Source organism: Aplysia californica, unplaced genomic scaffold (genome assembly GCF_000002075.1).
Source record: "Aplysia californica isolate F4 #8 unplaced genomic scaffold, AplCal3.0 scaffold00351, whole genome shotgun sequence".
NCBI classification, from domain to species: Eukaryota; Metazoa; Mollusca; class Gastropoda; order Aplysiida; family Aplysiidae; genus Aplysia; species Aplysia californica.
Genome location: NW_004797621.1, coordinates 656395 through 671600, shown reverse-complemented (window position 1 = coordinate 671600; position 15206 = coordinate 656395). Strand labels below are relative to the sequence as shown.

Below are 15206 nucleotides of genomic sequence, written 5' to 3'. Positions count from 1 at the left end.
CCTCCCGATTGTTCGATACCTTAGAGTACCAAAGTACCAGAAGATCAGGGGTGTGGCTGAAAGACAGCAGTAAGAATGAACCAAGGAGTAGCAGTAGAAAGGCTAGAGAAAGAGTCCGTTTTTATTTCTGTGAACGCTGTTGTCTGTTTGTTCTTTCTGTGCTCCTAGTGTGTCCATTCTGTCTGCTTGCTCATTTCCTAAGACACCGCAGTGAGATGGAATCCATTGCAGCATGATCCTCAGACACGGGATGCCCTCAATTACTTCTCGTACCCTTGGTAGTTTGCCGGCAGTGATTGTCTGCAGTACTGACATGGCGTCAATTAGGAATACTACTTAGCTTTGGGGTTCTACCGCATTCATGATGATGTTTGCTGCATGTATTAGAGCCTTCGTCTCTGCCCTGTAGTTTGTACAATGTCGCCCTGTTTGGACTGCCTCAGCTTGTCGTCGTCTATCCTCTTTTCACAGCATCAGTGGCAGATCCGTCCATATAGATCCTTATCTTTGCTTCTCTGGGGTATCTTTCTACAAGCATGGACAGGGTGAAGGATTTCTTGCTCAGATCGCTGGGGTCATCTTTTGTGGTGACCATAGGAATGGATGTGTGTATAATTATGTTTGTGTTTTTCTTGTCCCATGATGGTGCCTCTGGGGTATGGTTCAGCATGTTCACTGTGGCTGGTAAATGGTCCTGTAGCGATCTTTGGATTTTTCTGCTTTCTTTGAAGAAGTTGGATCTTTTAAGTCTTGTGATGTTTGATCTGGCTGTTCTTGTGTGCATTATATGATCCTCCATAGCTGTGGCCTTGGTGTACTGTATGAGGGCCTTGCACTCCCATCTCCTCTGCAGGGACACTATAGATGTTATTTGTTCCATCTTTTCTATAGGCGTTGACCTCATTGCTCCAGTGATTTTTCGGAGAGCTTGGTTTTCCACTCTTCCAGAGTGTGTTTGTGAGTCTGTGCTGCAGTCATCCATGCACTAGATCCGTACTCAACAAGGGGCCTGATTGCGCCCAGATAGACCTGTCCAAGTGTTTTCTCATCTGCTCCCCACTGAGTCCCTGCAAGTTTTCTCATGATTTTAACCTTCTTCCTGGCTTTAGTTTCTGCATTTTGAAAGTGTTGTTTCCATGTGAGACGCTTGTCAAAGATTACTGATTATTCCAAGATACTTTTGTTGATTCTCAAACTTTAGGGGGGTTTTGTCCAATGCGTGGTTTTTGGCTCAGCCTGGCTGAGAGTGAAGAGTGTAGCTGAAGACTTTTCTTTGTTTACGGATACACACCAGGTTTTTGTCCATGCATTGAGTTTGTCCAGTGCTAGTTGCATGCGATATGTGGCAGTAGTGACGAATCCCTCAGAGCACCAAAGAACCAGGTCGTCTGCATACAATGCAGCATGTATTCCTTTGGGCAGTTCTTCCATAAGAAGGTCATTGATGAAGAGGATAAAGAGCAACGGTGACATAACTCCACCTTGATACTCCTTGTCGCAGCAGCATTTTCCGTCGTTGATATCCATCCGCCACCACACGTACTCTTCGGTTGTATAGATAGGATTTAGTCCATTGGTACATGTTGCCTTGCTAACCACTTCTCAGGAGCTTGACTGGTAGACCCCCATTCCAAACCTTGTCAAACGCTTTTTGTAGATCAATAAATGTTGTTAGCATCTCTTTCTGTGCCTGGAAGAAGTCCTCCATAAATTGGGACAAGTAAGTTGTTTGGTCCTCTGTGTTCCTGAACTGACGGAATCCAGCTTGTTCAGGTACTAGGATGTGCTGTGCCTCTAGGTACCACTGCATTCTGTGAGCTATGATGCGCTCCATTGTCTTACATATTACATACGCAGCTTGTGAGGCTGATAGGTCTATAGCTTAGTGGTTGTGCCTTACTTTTCCCTGGCTTGAGGATCGGGATCATCGTTGCTTCTTTCCAGCACTGGGGTACTTGCCCATTTTTCCAGCTTAAGTTGAATATATCCAGTAGAGTCTGTAAGGCTGTGTTGCCCAGATGTTGTAACATTTCATGTGTAATTTCATCGGAGCCTGGTGATTTTCTTTGCTTTAGTTGATCTATTGCTTTCTTCAGCTCTTCCATGGTGGTGTCCTTCTCCATTGCTTCCGGGGTGGGGGGGGGGGGGTTTCACTTCTTTTTCTTCTTTCCTCTTGTCTGATTTCTTTTGTCTCTCTCTTGGTATTTTGATGTTGCTTTCTTGAGCATATGCTTTTACAAAGGTATGTGCTGCCCTTTTCTCCATTTCTATCTCTCCTTCAACTTCTAGAGTGATCTTGGCACTTTTATTTCCTTCGTCGTTTAGCCCCTTTACAAGCCTCCATAGTTTTGTGGTGTCCTTTTCCAAGTTAAGTTTGTGCGTTTTGTCTCTCCAGCTTTTCTAGTGCACTCCAATTTGGTTTTGAGATAGTGGGCTTTACACCTTTGTAGCTTGTTGTTGTTTTCTATCCCTGGGTGTGATTCGGCTTCTTCTCTGGTCTTGATGAGGTCGTTGTGTGTTTTCTGGAGTTCTGGCGTCCAGCATGGGGTGTAATTTTTCCTTACCCCTCTAGGTATGGTTTCTTTTGCTGACTTAAGAGGATGTTTTCATTGAACTCTGTGATGGCATTGTTTATGTTTTTGTCGAAGACTGCGATGTTCTTGTCTGCTCATTAGTTCTTATGCTGACTGAAAAGTCTCCAGTCTGCCTTTTTGTAGTTCCATCTCGGCCTTTTCGGGCTGCCCTCTGGCAGGCTCTCTACTATGGTAAGAAGAACACGGCGATGGTTACTTCCTCCAAGCTGGGCTTCCACTTTTCCACTTAGATGTCTGTGCAAGTTTTCTGTGCAGAGTGCTATGTCTGGAGTCGTAGTTGATTGCCAAGCTCGAGAATAAAATGAGGGTTGATCTAAAGGATGGTTCACAAGTATGTAGAAGATAGCTTTCAACTTGCCAGGCCTCTATTTCTTCTCCTGTTCTGTCTAGTCTGTTATAATCCCAACTCTGGGACTGGCTGTTGAAATCTCGGCGAAGAGAAAGTCTGTGTCTGGGACTTCAATGGTTTCTAGCACAAAGTTTTTATCGCTTGGACAATAATAGTCCTCTAGATCTACAGTGCCTCTGCTTGTGTTGATCCTGTTGTGGATATATTCAGCCTCTCCTGTATATTTAATTAATTTAGGTTATTTCTTACCAGGGTCAACACTCCCCCTTTCTTTCTACCTTGACAATCGTTTCTGAAGAACTGATATCCTCTTACTTTAAAGTTTGCCTCCTCCTGCAGGTGTGTTTCCTGTATACAGCTGATGTGTATTTCATTATCTTTTAGAAAGTTTTTCCAGCTCTGTTTTCTTGTTTGAGATTCCTTCAGCATTCCAGTGCATGATATTAAGATTTTTCCTTACCTGTTTTGTGTTTGTGTTACCAATCACTTTTCTTCCTCTAATAATGGCACTCCAAGACGATGGAAGGCCCTCCAGTCGCTGGGGTGGACCCCTTCGAGGCTTGGGGCCCGCACTGCACCTGCCTGGTGGGTCCTCACAGGGCGAGCACCATAATATATATCTAAAGTTACCCACTTCAAGTGTCATATATTGCAGTATTACGTGATATTGTGGTTCTTTAGAGTGCGCCTTGCGGCCCAATATCTCCGAATTCAGCACTCCAGCTCCAGGTCCTAGGACCTACCCTGGGAGCACAGAGGGAGGAAATGTTACCGGATTCCACCCGTAGCCAGGACTTAATGCGGTCCCTTTCCGCATGATGCTCCCGTCAGCGGACTCCAAGGGCATTTAATGACGTGTTAGTGCCACCTACCACCTCACCCCGTCTTGTAAGAGCATCGCCAGTTGGTTCGGGGCTGCTTCTTCAACATATTCACAGCTAACCTTCATTACAGTGGCGGTTCCCTATCCGCCACCTGGGACCCGCCGGGGAGGAGATGGTCGCCCCAGTCCGGTTAATAGTAAGAGTTTTACGGCACTTGCAACACAATAAGGTCATATAAGTGCCGAAGATTAGAGGTGTTACAAAATAGGAACAAACAAACAGAAACCCAAAAATAAAAGGTTTGTTTTTTAGTAGAGGTTTTACAGCACTCGCAACTGCATAAGGTCATATAGGCGCCAGAAGCTTAGAGGTGTTACAAGAGAGTAACAAACATAAAAAAGAAGAAGGGGATAAGGACGATAGATGTTTCATAGGAAAGAAGAAGCAAACCACACCAGAGCACCCGCCGACCACCAACAAAAAAAAGGGGAGATAGGAACGATCTATAGATGTTTAATAGGAAAGAAGGACAAGGAGCAAGCCACACTAGAGCACCCACCAACCATCCACCCACCCAGACACTCTAAATTCAAACACTAATAGATAGGAATAGTAATAGTTCCGTGTTAGAACTTAAAAGCTTGTTATTCTAAGGTCGTGATTTATCTCGAGGTGATACGAGTAGTTTTGTTGGCTCTACTCTCACTCTCAACACCGACAAGGAGTCTCGCAGGACGAAAGAAAGCAGGCTGATCAGAGTTGGGCACCTTCCTGAAGGGCTGAACAGCCATTTAGTATAAACATACAAAGAAAAAAAAAAAAACCCCCCCCCCCCCCCCAACCCTTTCCGCTTTTTTCTCATGCTGTCTGTCTGTCTGTCACCCCCCCCCCCCCTTGTAAATTCTCTCTCTCTCTCTCTCTCTCTCTCTCTCTCTCTCTCTCTCTCTCTCTCTCTCTCTCTCTCTCTCTCTCTCTCACCCACACACAGGTACTTGACTGAATGGTGCATTGCATTTTTCTTGTTAGTATTATTTTTTAATTTCCCTAGTGATAGTGATAGTCTCTCTGTCTCTGGTTGTGTGTGTGTGTGTGTGTGTGTTTGTGTGTGTGTGTTTGTGTGTGTTGGTGTGTGTGTGGGTGTGTGTATGTGTGTGTGTGTGTGCGCGCGTGTGTGTGTGTATGTACAAGTACAAGTGTGTGAGTGTGTGTGCGTGTGTCTCTGTGGGTGTGTAGATGCGGGGTATATGTGTGTGTATGTGTATGTGTGTGTGCGAGTGTGTGTGTGAGAGTGTGTGTGTGTGTGCACGCGCGCGCATTTGATGAGGAAGCGTTTTTGCGTGAAACGTCAGAAGCTAACTCTTTGAGCTGAGTATTTTGTAGTAGAATGTACGTATCACAGTATAGTAGATTTTAGTTTAATTATCGCATCCTTTTTGTGCTTTGCTCAAATGATCCGGTCTCTTCCAGCTTTAACAAATTCTCTCTCTCTCTCTCTCTCTCTCTCTCTCTCTCTCTCTCTCTCTCTCTCTCACCCACACACAGGTACTTGACTGAATGGTGCATTGCATTTTTCTTGTTACTATTATTTTTTTAATTTCCACAGTGATAGTGATAGTCTCTCTCTCTCTGGTTGTGTGTGTGTGTGTGTGTGTGTGTGTGTGTGTGTGTTTGTGTGTGTGTGTGTGTTTGTGTTTGTGTGTATTGGTGGGTGTGTGGGTGTGTGTATGTGTGTGTGTGTGTGTGTGTGTGTGCGTGTGTGTGTGTGTGTGTATGTACAGATACAAGTGTGTGAGTGTGTGTGCGTGTGTGTCTGTGGGTGTGTAGATGCGGGGTATATGTGTGTGTGTGTGTATGTGTATGTGTGTGTGTGTGTGCGAGTGTGTGTGTGTGTGTGTGTGAGAGAGAGAGAGTGTGTGTGTGTGCGCGCGCACATTTGACGAGGAAGTGTTTTATAGTAGAATGTAGATCACAGTATAGTAGATCTAATTTAATTATCGCATCTTTTTGGTGCTTTGCTCAAGTGATCCGGCCTCTTCCTCCAGCTTTAACAAATTCAAGGCGTGCAATTTGTTGGCTTGAAGACGCGTTATTTTGTGGCACTTTTAAAAAGAAGCATGTTTTCGTTCGTCATAAAGACGTTTCGATTCTGTTTACTAATTACTTTACCGTATCTCAAAGTCAAAGTCAAAAAGATTTATAAGCAACATCATATAATATGCAAATTCGTGTTTTTGATTCGAGTCTGGTGGTACAAAATGTACATTACCTTTGGTCTACTGTTGGTCGTACGTAGTGTCCACTGCATCCTAGATGAATTAATAGCTTGTTATTCGTTTGGTAGTAGCGTTAAGGGTTCGGGGTTTAGAATTAGAGCCTCAGGCCCGACATTGTTGTGTCATTGGGAAAGGCACTTTACAAATTACACGAATTTCTCACTTCACCCATGTGAGAAAGGGTTCCCGGTCATAGACAACAAAAAGATCTTGTAAATATGTTAGTGTTTCAGTTTCAGAGCCCGAAAATGTCAGCTTACTCTGTATGCTTCCTGGGAAATTGAGATTGTTTCAAAACGCTATCAGGTCTCATGGGGTAATAATATAGATCTAGATTGTAAAGAGCAAAGAGCGTGCTGCTGAGCGGGAATATGCGCCATTCAAATGCTATCTAATATTATTCGTGTTGAGAAACCGAAATTTTTCTCCAGTGTCGTTCAAGGTCGGCTCAAGTCTTTTAGTTTTTAAATAGAGGTTTTACTGCGCTCGCGACTACGTAAGGTCATATGAACGCAAAGGGGTGAATGTCAACAGAGAAGTGCTTACAGTTACAGGGAATCAGACTTACTCTGCTCAACTCTCTAGCTTCAACAGCACAAAGTCGGCTTCGACTATCAAGGCACCAAGGGTGAGACAAACATATAACAGAAGTAGAGGGAAAATGACGATAGATCTAGTAAAGATTAGGAAAGAAAAAGCAGCAGTTCCCTGTTGCAGTTCAGGCATAGTTATGAGCATGACATTGAGGAATCAGTCCATTTACAATTACAATTCTACTGCGCATAAGAACTCGAGATGTTAAGGTCTCCCCTTTGGGAATGGCATAAAGACACGGCTCAAGTCGGACAACAGACACGGTTGCCGAAGGTTATGTTAAGTTATGTAGATGAGCATGATCCGCCAGGAGAACAATAATGTGCAGTATATGTACGTGTATAGTTCTGGCTAGAGATACGAGTGCCCCGGGGCATTTTATTAGGGTCAGAAGTGTGGAGACAAGCCAGTCTGGGAATGTCTGCAACAAAGATCCCAAGGCTCAGGTGGAGCAACTTCAATGGGCATCTTTGAGGCTGAACTCCGAAAAATGTGAGTGAAATTGCATAGGTTTGACGCAGGAACTTCGGATTTAACATGTATCATCTCCAATAGGACAGAGCCAAATGGGAAAATTCATGTAAAGTGTCTTTCCCGAGAACACAACGTCGGACTGAGCTGAGCTTCTCACTCCAGTTTATTAAAGAAAGTCACAAAGGAAACAATATATTTATCGAGAAAGGCCAGCCTCATACGCTACTTAGCAGGTCAGCCTGTTTTTTTTAACTTTAGTTTTAGTAAGGTTTTACGGTGCTCACAACTCTCCTTTGTGAAAAATACTTGAGTAGGCCTATGTAGATTTATGCGTATAAAAATATGTATGAATGTATGTATCATGTAAATATACAGTCAAAGCTGCCTTACTCTAACGTGGGCCACACACAACACAGGTCGTCTTTGGGATCTGCCGCCACCCAGTCCGAAGGCAATCCTTGAGGCCGCCTTGGGGCCACTTAATTTTTGTCCTGAGGCCCACTGAGGAGACCTGAGCCAAGCGCACACATACGGCACAGGCCAGGACTGTGCAAAACTAGTGCATTCCGTCGTGGCGATCAACCAGGCTAAACTTTTGCTGGCAAGTCCAGCAATATGAAATTTACTTGAAAAAGAAGCAAAAAGAGGTTTTTGTCCAAAATGTGGCTTCTCCGAAGGTCTAAACACACATCAACTTCTTTCGTGAATTGATGGATTATTCTTAAGACTACCCATACCTTATTTTTGTAAAGGCACTGTTCCTATCGGCATTTGCCTCAAAGATTTTCAGGAAACTAATATATGAGTTCCTCACGGGTCTTTGCCCTCGAGTTGTCTGTTACTGTAATCTTTGCACTTAATTTTCCTAAGGCATATATACATGTTTTTTTGTATATTTCAATAAAGACCAAAACATTGTCTCTTGACCATGTTGCCATTTTTAAAAAAATAACACTCCTACTCAACACACTGTCCTCATGGAAATTTTAGGCGTGGACAAAATTTAGACACACCTTGTTCAGTCCTTCCTTCAGTCCTTGCTCAGACTGGGGATTTGTTTTGATTTTGGCCTGGGCTTTGCCTGTGCTGGGCCTGAGCTAGGCCTGTGTGAGGTTCTGTGCAGCTCAATTGAGGTCAGGCCTTGAGGACGACCTGTTTTTAGTTTAAGTAAGAGTTTTATGGCACTCGCAACACAATAAGGTCATATAAGTGCCGAAGATTAGAGGTGTTACAAGAGAGTAACAAACACAAAAAAAGAAGGAGGGGAGATACAGACGATAGATGTTTGATAGGAAAGAAGGAGCAAACCACACCAGAGCACCTGCCAACCACCCACTGGACGACCAGTGTTGTGAGTGGACCGTTTTACTACTTGCATAAAAAGTGTGGCTCAATAAGCAACTAAGAAAGAGCAAACTGAAAGAATAAATGCACAAAAGAGGAAGATCACAGCAGAACACTCAACAACAGCTCTGAAAAAAAAAAAAAAAAAAAAAAGAGACATCACATAAGTTGACGTATCCATGACAGACAAGGAAAAAAAAGTAAACCAGGGATGAAAAGTACTTTGTTTTTATTCCATTTTTGACTCAGGTCAAATCCAAAGAACAAACATCAGTGCAATCTGTGACATCACAATGAAAAACCTGTACAAACCAACCACAAAACACAACGCTCATACTTTGACAGAGAAAACATGCGTACCAGAACAAAAGTTTTCAAACTGCAGCTCACCTTCAAGCTTCAAGAAAGAATCGACTTTATAGACAGACCAAGTTATCCAGCAGCAGAAGCTTCTGAAGGAGATTAGACATTGTCTGTATAGACCTAGCACTAGTAGCACAACTACGTGTCTGTCCTTAGTCAAGACTTTACAGTAACCAATCTATGTCACATGGAAGCAAAAGGATAAGTCTCACAGAAAAAGAACTCTAATTTTCATTTCAACCTCATCCACTTTTATTCTGTAAAATGTTCATATTTCTAATCTCACAACTTTCATTTCCCATATATGGCAAAAGGTGATTCAAACCATAATCAGAAGTAATTTCATGAGACTTAGTAGTACAATATAAGACCCCCTCTCAACCCCAGCCCAGACCCAACTAATAAGGAGAGATAATTGTTATGTTGCTCTATCTTGAGCCAGCTATTCTGGTGTTGCTCTCTTCGAAGGCCTTCTCATCGTCCTTGATGCTCTTGTCTACATCCACCCAGTACCAGCCGCGGTAGTCCAGCCGGTCAGACATCAGGCTCTTCACTTTCTTGTCCAGCAGACTGTGGACACAGACAGTCAATGAGTCCTTATAATTCATATCTCACTCCCTGCCTGGCATTTCTCAGCTGGGTAACTGAGGAATGCCAGGCTATCGGAACCATTTTCAAACCGTCACCGTGAGCTTATTATTATGTGTACAGAAGTGAAATTTTCCACAAACAATGACACTGGGGGCTCTCATGGCCAAGAAGTTAAGGTGTTCGCCTCTCATTCAAAGGTCCCGGGTTCGATTCTGGGTAGCGATTTTCTTCTCTAAAATTGTCTCCTTTCACCTCCTTTCCAGCTCTCTAGCAATGTACTGTCGTCTGTTTTAGTCTTCACTGTCTACTCCCACCCCCCTCACCTCCCTTTTCCCTTCCTCTGGGCCCCTGATTCTTTCTGCAGCCTTTCTACTGCTTCTCCTTGGCTCCTTCTTACCGCAGTCTTTCAGCCACAACCCTGATCTTCTGGTAGGAAAGATTTACACCTAGCCTTCTCTGACCAGAAAGTGTCAGATCACTATCGCCACCATTGGTCTGAGCATAGAGAACCTGGTTCTAGAGCTAGATCACAATTTCCATCTTCACTTGTGTCCGCACCTCTCCTATTTCCATTCCTATACTCATCGTCAACTCTGTATGATGGGTCACCATCTCCATCATCATCTTCATCTGCAGAAAGATCTAAATCTGACCCTTCATTGACGAATGGGTCCATCAATTCAAATGTTCTGACCTCGTTAAGACGCTATCACCATTGTAACTGAGCGTTAGTAGTTTCTAGTTAATTTTGGGGGGTCCGATAAAGTCTGATTTTTATATAACATAATCTAGGGAAGTTACTGCAACAATGCGGAATCGAAACCAAACTGGCTTATCTCGCATACTTCCGACTGCCAAAGCCCGAAACACGTCGGGAAATGTTTGAAAAATAGTAGGAAAGATGTACCCGACGGGGTTCAGGTTTGGCAGGTGGCAGCCTACAGGGTTCACCAGACAGGGTTCGGGCATGGCAGTGAGTTAAGAATGAGTCTTTCATATATGGTTTAAGAAACGAGAAGTTCATCCACATTGTAACATTCATTTAGTGTAGGGAAAAAGAAATAAGCACAGTGTGTTTGAATTTGAGTAATGAGAAGCACATTGAAGCGATGGTAGTCATTAACCATATTCACCCTGCGTTGCCGCGGGCAGTGCACTTGTGTCCACCTGGTTTGCCACGAGCTGGAGGACAAAATCAGTCTGAACTTGACACACTAACCTTAGACACACATTGTGCCCAAACTATTTAAGCTGGCAATATGAAATTTCACTTAGATTTTACTTTAAATGTTCTTTTAATATTATTAGAGAGAAAGAGGAAGGAAAGAGCAGAAAAAACAATAAATTCTTTGTCCGACTGCGACTCATCGGCACTCGATTTACCCCATATCAACTTATAGTAGATCTATGGTCTAGACCTAGCTTTTCTTCGAAGTTTTAAAGGCACTAAAATTAATCCGATCGCCTTGTTTTTCTAGATTTATGTCTACTTTCACTTTCTTTGCGGCTTAAGCCTAAAGAAAAAACTAAAAACATGGTTTACGTATTTTAACAAACACATAAACTGCCGGGGCACTGTTGTTTTTTGTGGTTGTTTTTCTTTTTCTCCTCGTCCATGAAGATTTCAGTGCTTGCTGTCTTGCCATGATTTGTGTGACAAAACAACAAAACTAACTCATATACTTGGTGAAAAACTGGATCAAAACAAGCTAGCAAAAGTTTTTACAAGCGACAAGCGACCTATTATTTTCAATAGAAACCTGGATAAGTGGTTCTGACTCCATTTTGAGGACTGGTATTTCCATATGACGTATATAGTCGTAGCTCGGTGGAAAGAAGTGCACGGCAGCTACGAGTATACTGCAGGGGAAAAGTAAGATAATGGGGCTACAGACAGAAACAAGCCCAGAGGAAAAGAAAAGAAGTACAGCATGCAAGTGGCAACCCCTGCAACCATCTGCATAGATTAAACTACAGACAATGCAAAAATTTCACTTATTTTTTTCTGAACTAAACAATGGACCTAAGACAAAGTTAAGATAAAATCACCCTTTAGCAAAAAAAGTTGACCCCCCCCCCCTCCCCCCGAAGAAAAAAACAAAAGGAACCCCATATAGTGGCATACTCACTTCCAATATCTCTCCTCTCTCTTTTCATGCAAGAAATGAAGGGTGCGCTCGTATTCCTTCTGTGGAGTCTCATACACGTACTTGGCAAACCATCGCTTGATCGGGCCCTGGCAAAATATGACTTGCATCTTAAAAACTATGCTTCAAATGAAGTTTGCAGACTTGCTTGACTTCACAAAAATAGCCTTGGTAGCGCGGCCTTGAGTAAAACGCTCAAGAAAACATATATAGTATATAGTGGCGTCCAAAAGAAACTTGAAAATGTAATCACCCAATCATCGTGTTATAAGCTTCCACAACCCGCTCATGCACCATACCAATTTAAAGCTGAATAAATTCTTCATCATCAGACACATTAACATTTCATCTGTGCTAAGAGACGACCGGGATATGGTCACTCAAAATTGACCTTAAAAAATCAGGCTTGGCAAAATTGTGCAAAATCAGAGAAAAACAAAACTGTGTTCGCTCGTATATTGAAGTGCATCAACATTGGAGGAAAGGACATATGTTGAATATCAAATGAAAAGAGAATATTATTGTCCATGCAATGAACAGCATCTTCTGATGATATTTTTGAACTGATTGGAGAACAGGGCAGTTACAAATACCACACAAAACCTGGACTTAACATAACATCTGCTCAATAGTATTAATTTTGTTTTTGTTTAGGAGCTAATGGTTTCGTGTCTAGCACGAAACCTTTTTTGCACGTGGACTGTGTCAGTTAGATTTTTGGACAAAATCATCAGTCAGTGAGAAACAGAGGCCACGAAACTGCCATGGTTCTGAGTGGTCTGGGGGTGGAATGAACAGAACCGCCCTTGTGAGAATCACCGGATGGCTTGGTTAAATGGACGACAGGCAAGTGCTGGAACGTCATGTTCTACTTACTTTAGTCAAGGTGTCATTCAAGTTGACATCTTCGTGCATAGCAAATAACTTTCCCACTAGGCCAATATCACTAGAAAATTCTTGGAAAACCAAATCAAATCAACGTTGGAGTGGTCACCAGTAAATAGCCCCGGTGTAAATTCTACAGGTATGAGAAGAGTGAAGTACCATGAAACAGCAGCTGAAGAAATGGGACTTTGCTCTCAGCTCAGACCCTTTGCTTGCAACTCTCTGTGACATTTGGGATGAAATGACAGATAATTATGTAAAAAATCTTTAAGATTCCATGCCCAAAGAGTTTGTGCGCTACACAAAACTAACGGCCCCGAAGCAAAATAATAATGACGAGCACATTTAATGTTAAATCCAAGTTTTGCATGGTATTTGTGATTGCTCTGTTTTCCCTTTTATTTGAAACTGTCGTGACAAAACATCAAAATAAAATATTGTTTATTGCAATACAAAATTCTCCATTCATTGGATATGTAATGTATGTCAATTCTATCAATATTGATGCTCCTCTATACACGTGCGAAGACAATTTTACGTTTCTTTGATTTCACACAATTTTGCCAAGCCTGATTTTTTAAGGTCAATTTTGAATGACCATATCTCGGGCGTCTCCTTACATAGATGAATTATTAAAATCTCAGATAATTCTATCTTTGTTGTTTTCTTTGCTCTGGACAGTCATATGGCGGTCATTCCGAACCACCCCCCTCTCTCCCCCCCCTCACAACCACAGCAGAACATTTATGTTTTTGTCATCAAACAACTCTGAAATGCGGACTAAAAAACCTAGGGGTCATTGACACTGCTTGAAGCTAGCCACTACTATGGGGTCAGTCAGATACTGTACCTGGTAGTACTCCCATTCTTTGGGTTCATAGCCCTCAGGGATGTCGGCCAATTGTGCTGGGCCTGAAAACACAAATCCAAAAAGGCAATGACAAACTCAAAATGAGAAATTCATCTTGGCTATGGACCATAAAAGTGAAGACTTCTGGTAAATTTGCTAATTTTTCCTCTTCAAACACTCTTGTGAATTGCCTTACAAATGATATAAATTCCACACATAACCACAACTTTACATACCATATTATACTATTTTAAAACATTGATTATTACTTTGTTTACACTGAATAAGCACAGTATATCAACATGACATGCGCAAGCAAGAAAACAGACAAAAAGAAAAGGAAGTCGGACAGCAATGGGTTCTAGTTTTTGACAAGAAAGACAAAACCCCTGAACCCATTCAGCAACCTGTTTTGTGTTCAGGAGGGTCAAACGCTACACAGAAGTAGAAGAATTAATATCCCTGGAAAGAGAACAATTATAAATGACAGACTGAAACACTCACCGATGAAGATGTTGGCGTAGGTAATGAAAGCAACCATGGGCGCCAGACCCAGCATAAGGTAGAAATGCTGAAACAAAGAGACAGGGAAACTGTTGACAACAAATAAGAGTTTTTATTATACATCAACATTTACTACAAGACTAGCTAAACAAGTACACTTGTCAATTCCCAGGTCTTTAGTTCGATCCCCGCCCGTATTGGTTAGGTTTTTTAAAAACATTTTCTACATCCTCTTATCCTAGTAGTATAATAGTAAAATTGATCGCCTCAACTCCTCAGATAAAAAAAAATATCAGACATTCCGTGTGCTAGTATTACATGATGAAAAAGATTTTATAGTTACCACTACCTGAGTTTTAGTAGGGGTACAAGAAGGAGAAGAAGAAAACTAGTACCGATACCACTGACAGAAATAGGGATTTAAATGATAACCGAATGGGTTGGATACAGTTAATTCTTAATACAAATAATTAATCAAATAAAACTCAGACATGTCCTAAAAATGTCAGAATCAACATGAGAGCCATGGAAACTAAGAATGTTAGTGAGCACAAACCTTTTCAACTAAAAAAAACAACTTTGAGAATAAACTGTCTAAATCATCACACACCCAAACCAAAATTCTGAACCCGTTTAGCAGATAGGTCATCAACAGATCATCTGAACAACAATACCCACCCAAACCCCTGCAAGCTCAAATTCCCTCCTGTACGTACTTACTAAAATATAAGTAATCAAGTAAAAAGTAAAGATAATCCCCAATCCGATCCGGACATTGGGGATTTCCTTCTTAGTGAGACAACTTCCTGAGCCTTCGGCATACTGTGGTAGGGTGGCCAGTTATCAAGCTGTACCGTAAATTAAATATGTTTGTAATATATATAATAATTCAAAATTTTATAAGACAGGGCCCCAAATGAAACAACAGATCATCTGAACAACAATACCCACCCAAACCCCTGCAAGCTCAAATTCCCTCCTAACCTGCTCCATTATCTGTGACAATGGTACCACAAACCAATCCTATGAACACCCGACTTTATCAGTTGAAAAACGTAAACAGAAATTAATATATATACCAGATCATTCTTGAATCTTGTCCACTCAAACCTAGTTGGCTGGATGAGCATTTTCTTCTCATGCCCTCCATTACGCACAGAAACTGCAATAGAGAAAATAAGTATACAGTATTCTCATTTCAACAGCATATGTGCACTGAACCATGGCCAAGGTAGGTCAACATTTTAAAAAAAAGCCAAAGCATCTAGCAAAACAGTGAACTCTCAAATCAATGAAATTGTGAAGTCAAGTCACAACATTTGATTCTATTTCCGAGCATGTGATGCTTTTATGAAAGCAACACATTTGGCCTCCTATAAACATCTCATCCAGTATTGTTCACCCACAAGATTTG

The 15206-nt window shown here is 41.9% G+C and overlaps 1 protein-coding gene across 1 annotated transcript in view; it reads right to left on the bottom strand.

The window, feature by feature from the left end:
- Positions 1–8664: 8664 nt before the first annotated feature.
- LOC101854883 (NADH dehydrogenase [ubiquinone] 1 beta subcomplex subunit 5, mitochondrial) overlaps positions 8665–15206 on the bottom strand; it is a 17421-nt gene continuing 10879 nt past the window's right edge. Inside the window, exons 2-6 of the mRNA XM_005102950.3 lie at positions 14872–14954; positions 13793–13859; positions 13289–13350; positions 11536–11642; positions 8665–9385 (exon numbers count right to left, since the gene is read on the bottom strand). Of these exons, the coding sequence (XP_005103007.1) occupies positions 9244–9385; positions 11536–11642; positions 13289–13350; positions 13793–13859; positions 14872–14954 (461 nt within the window). The 3' untranslated portion in view covers positions 8665–9243. The remainder of the gene's footprint in view (positions 9386–11535; positions 11643–13288; positions 13351–13792; positions 13860–14871; positions 14955–15206) is intronic.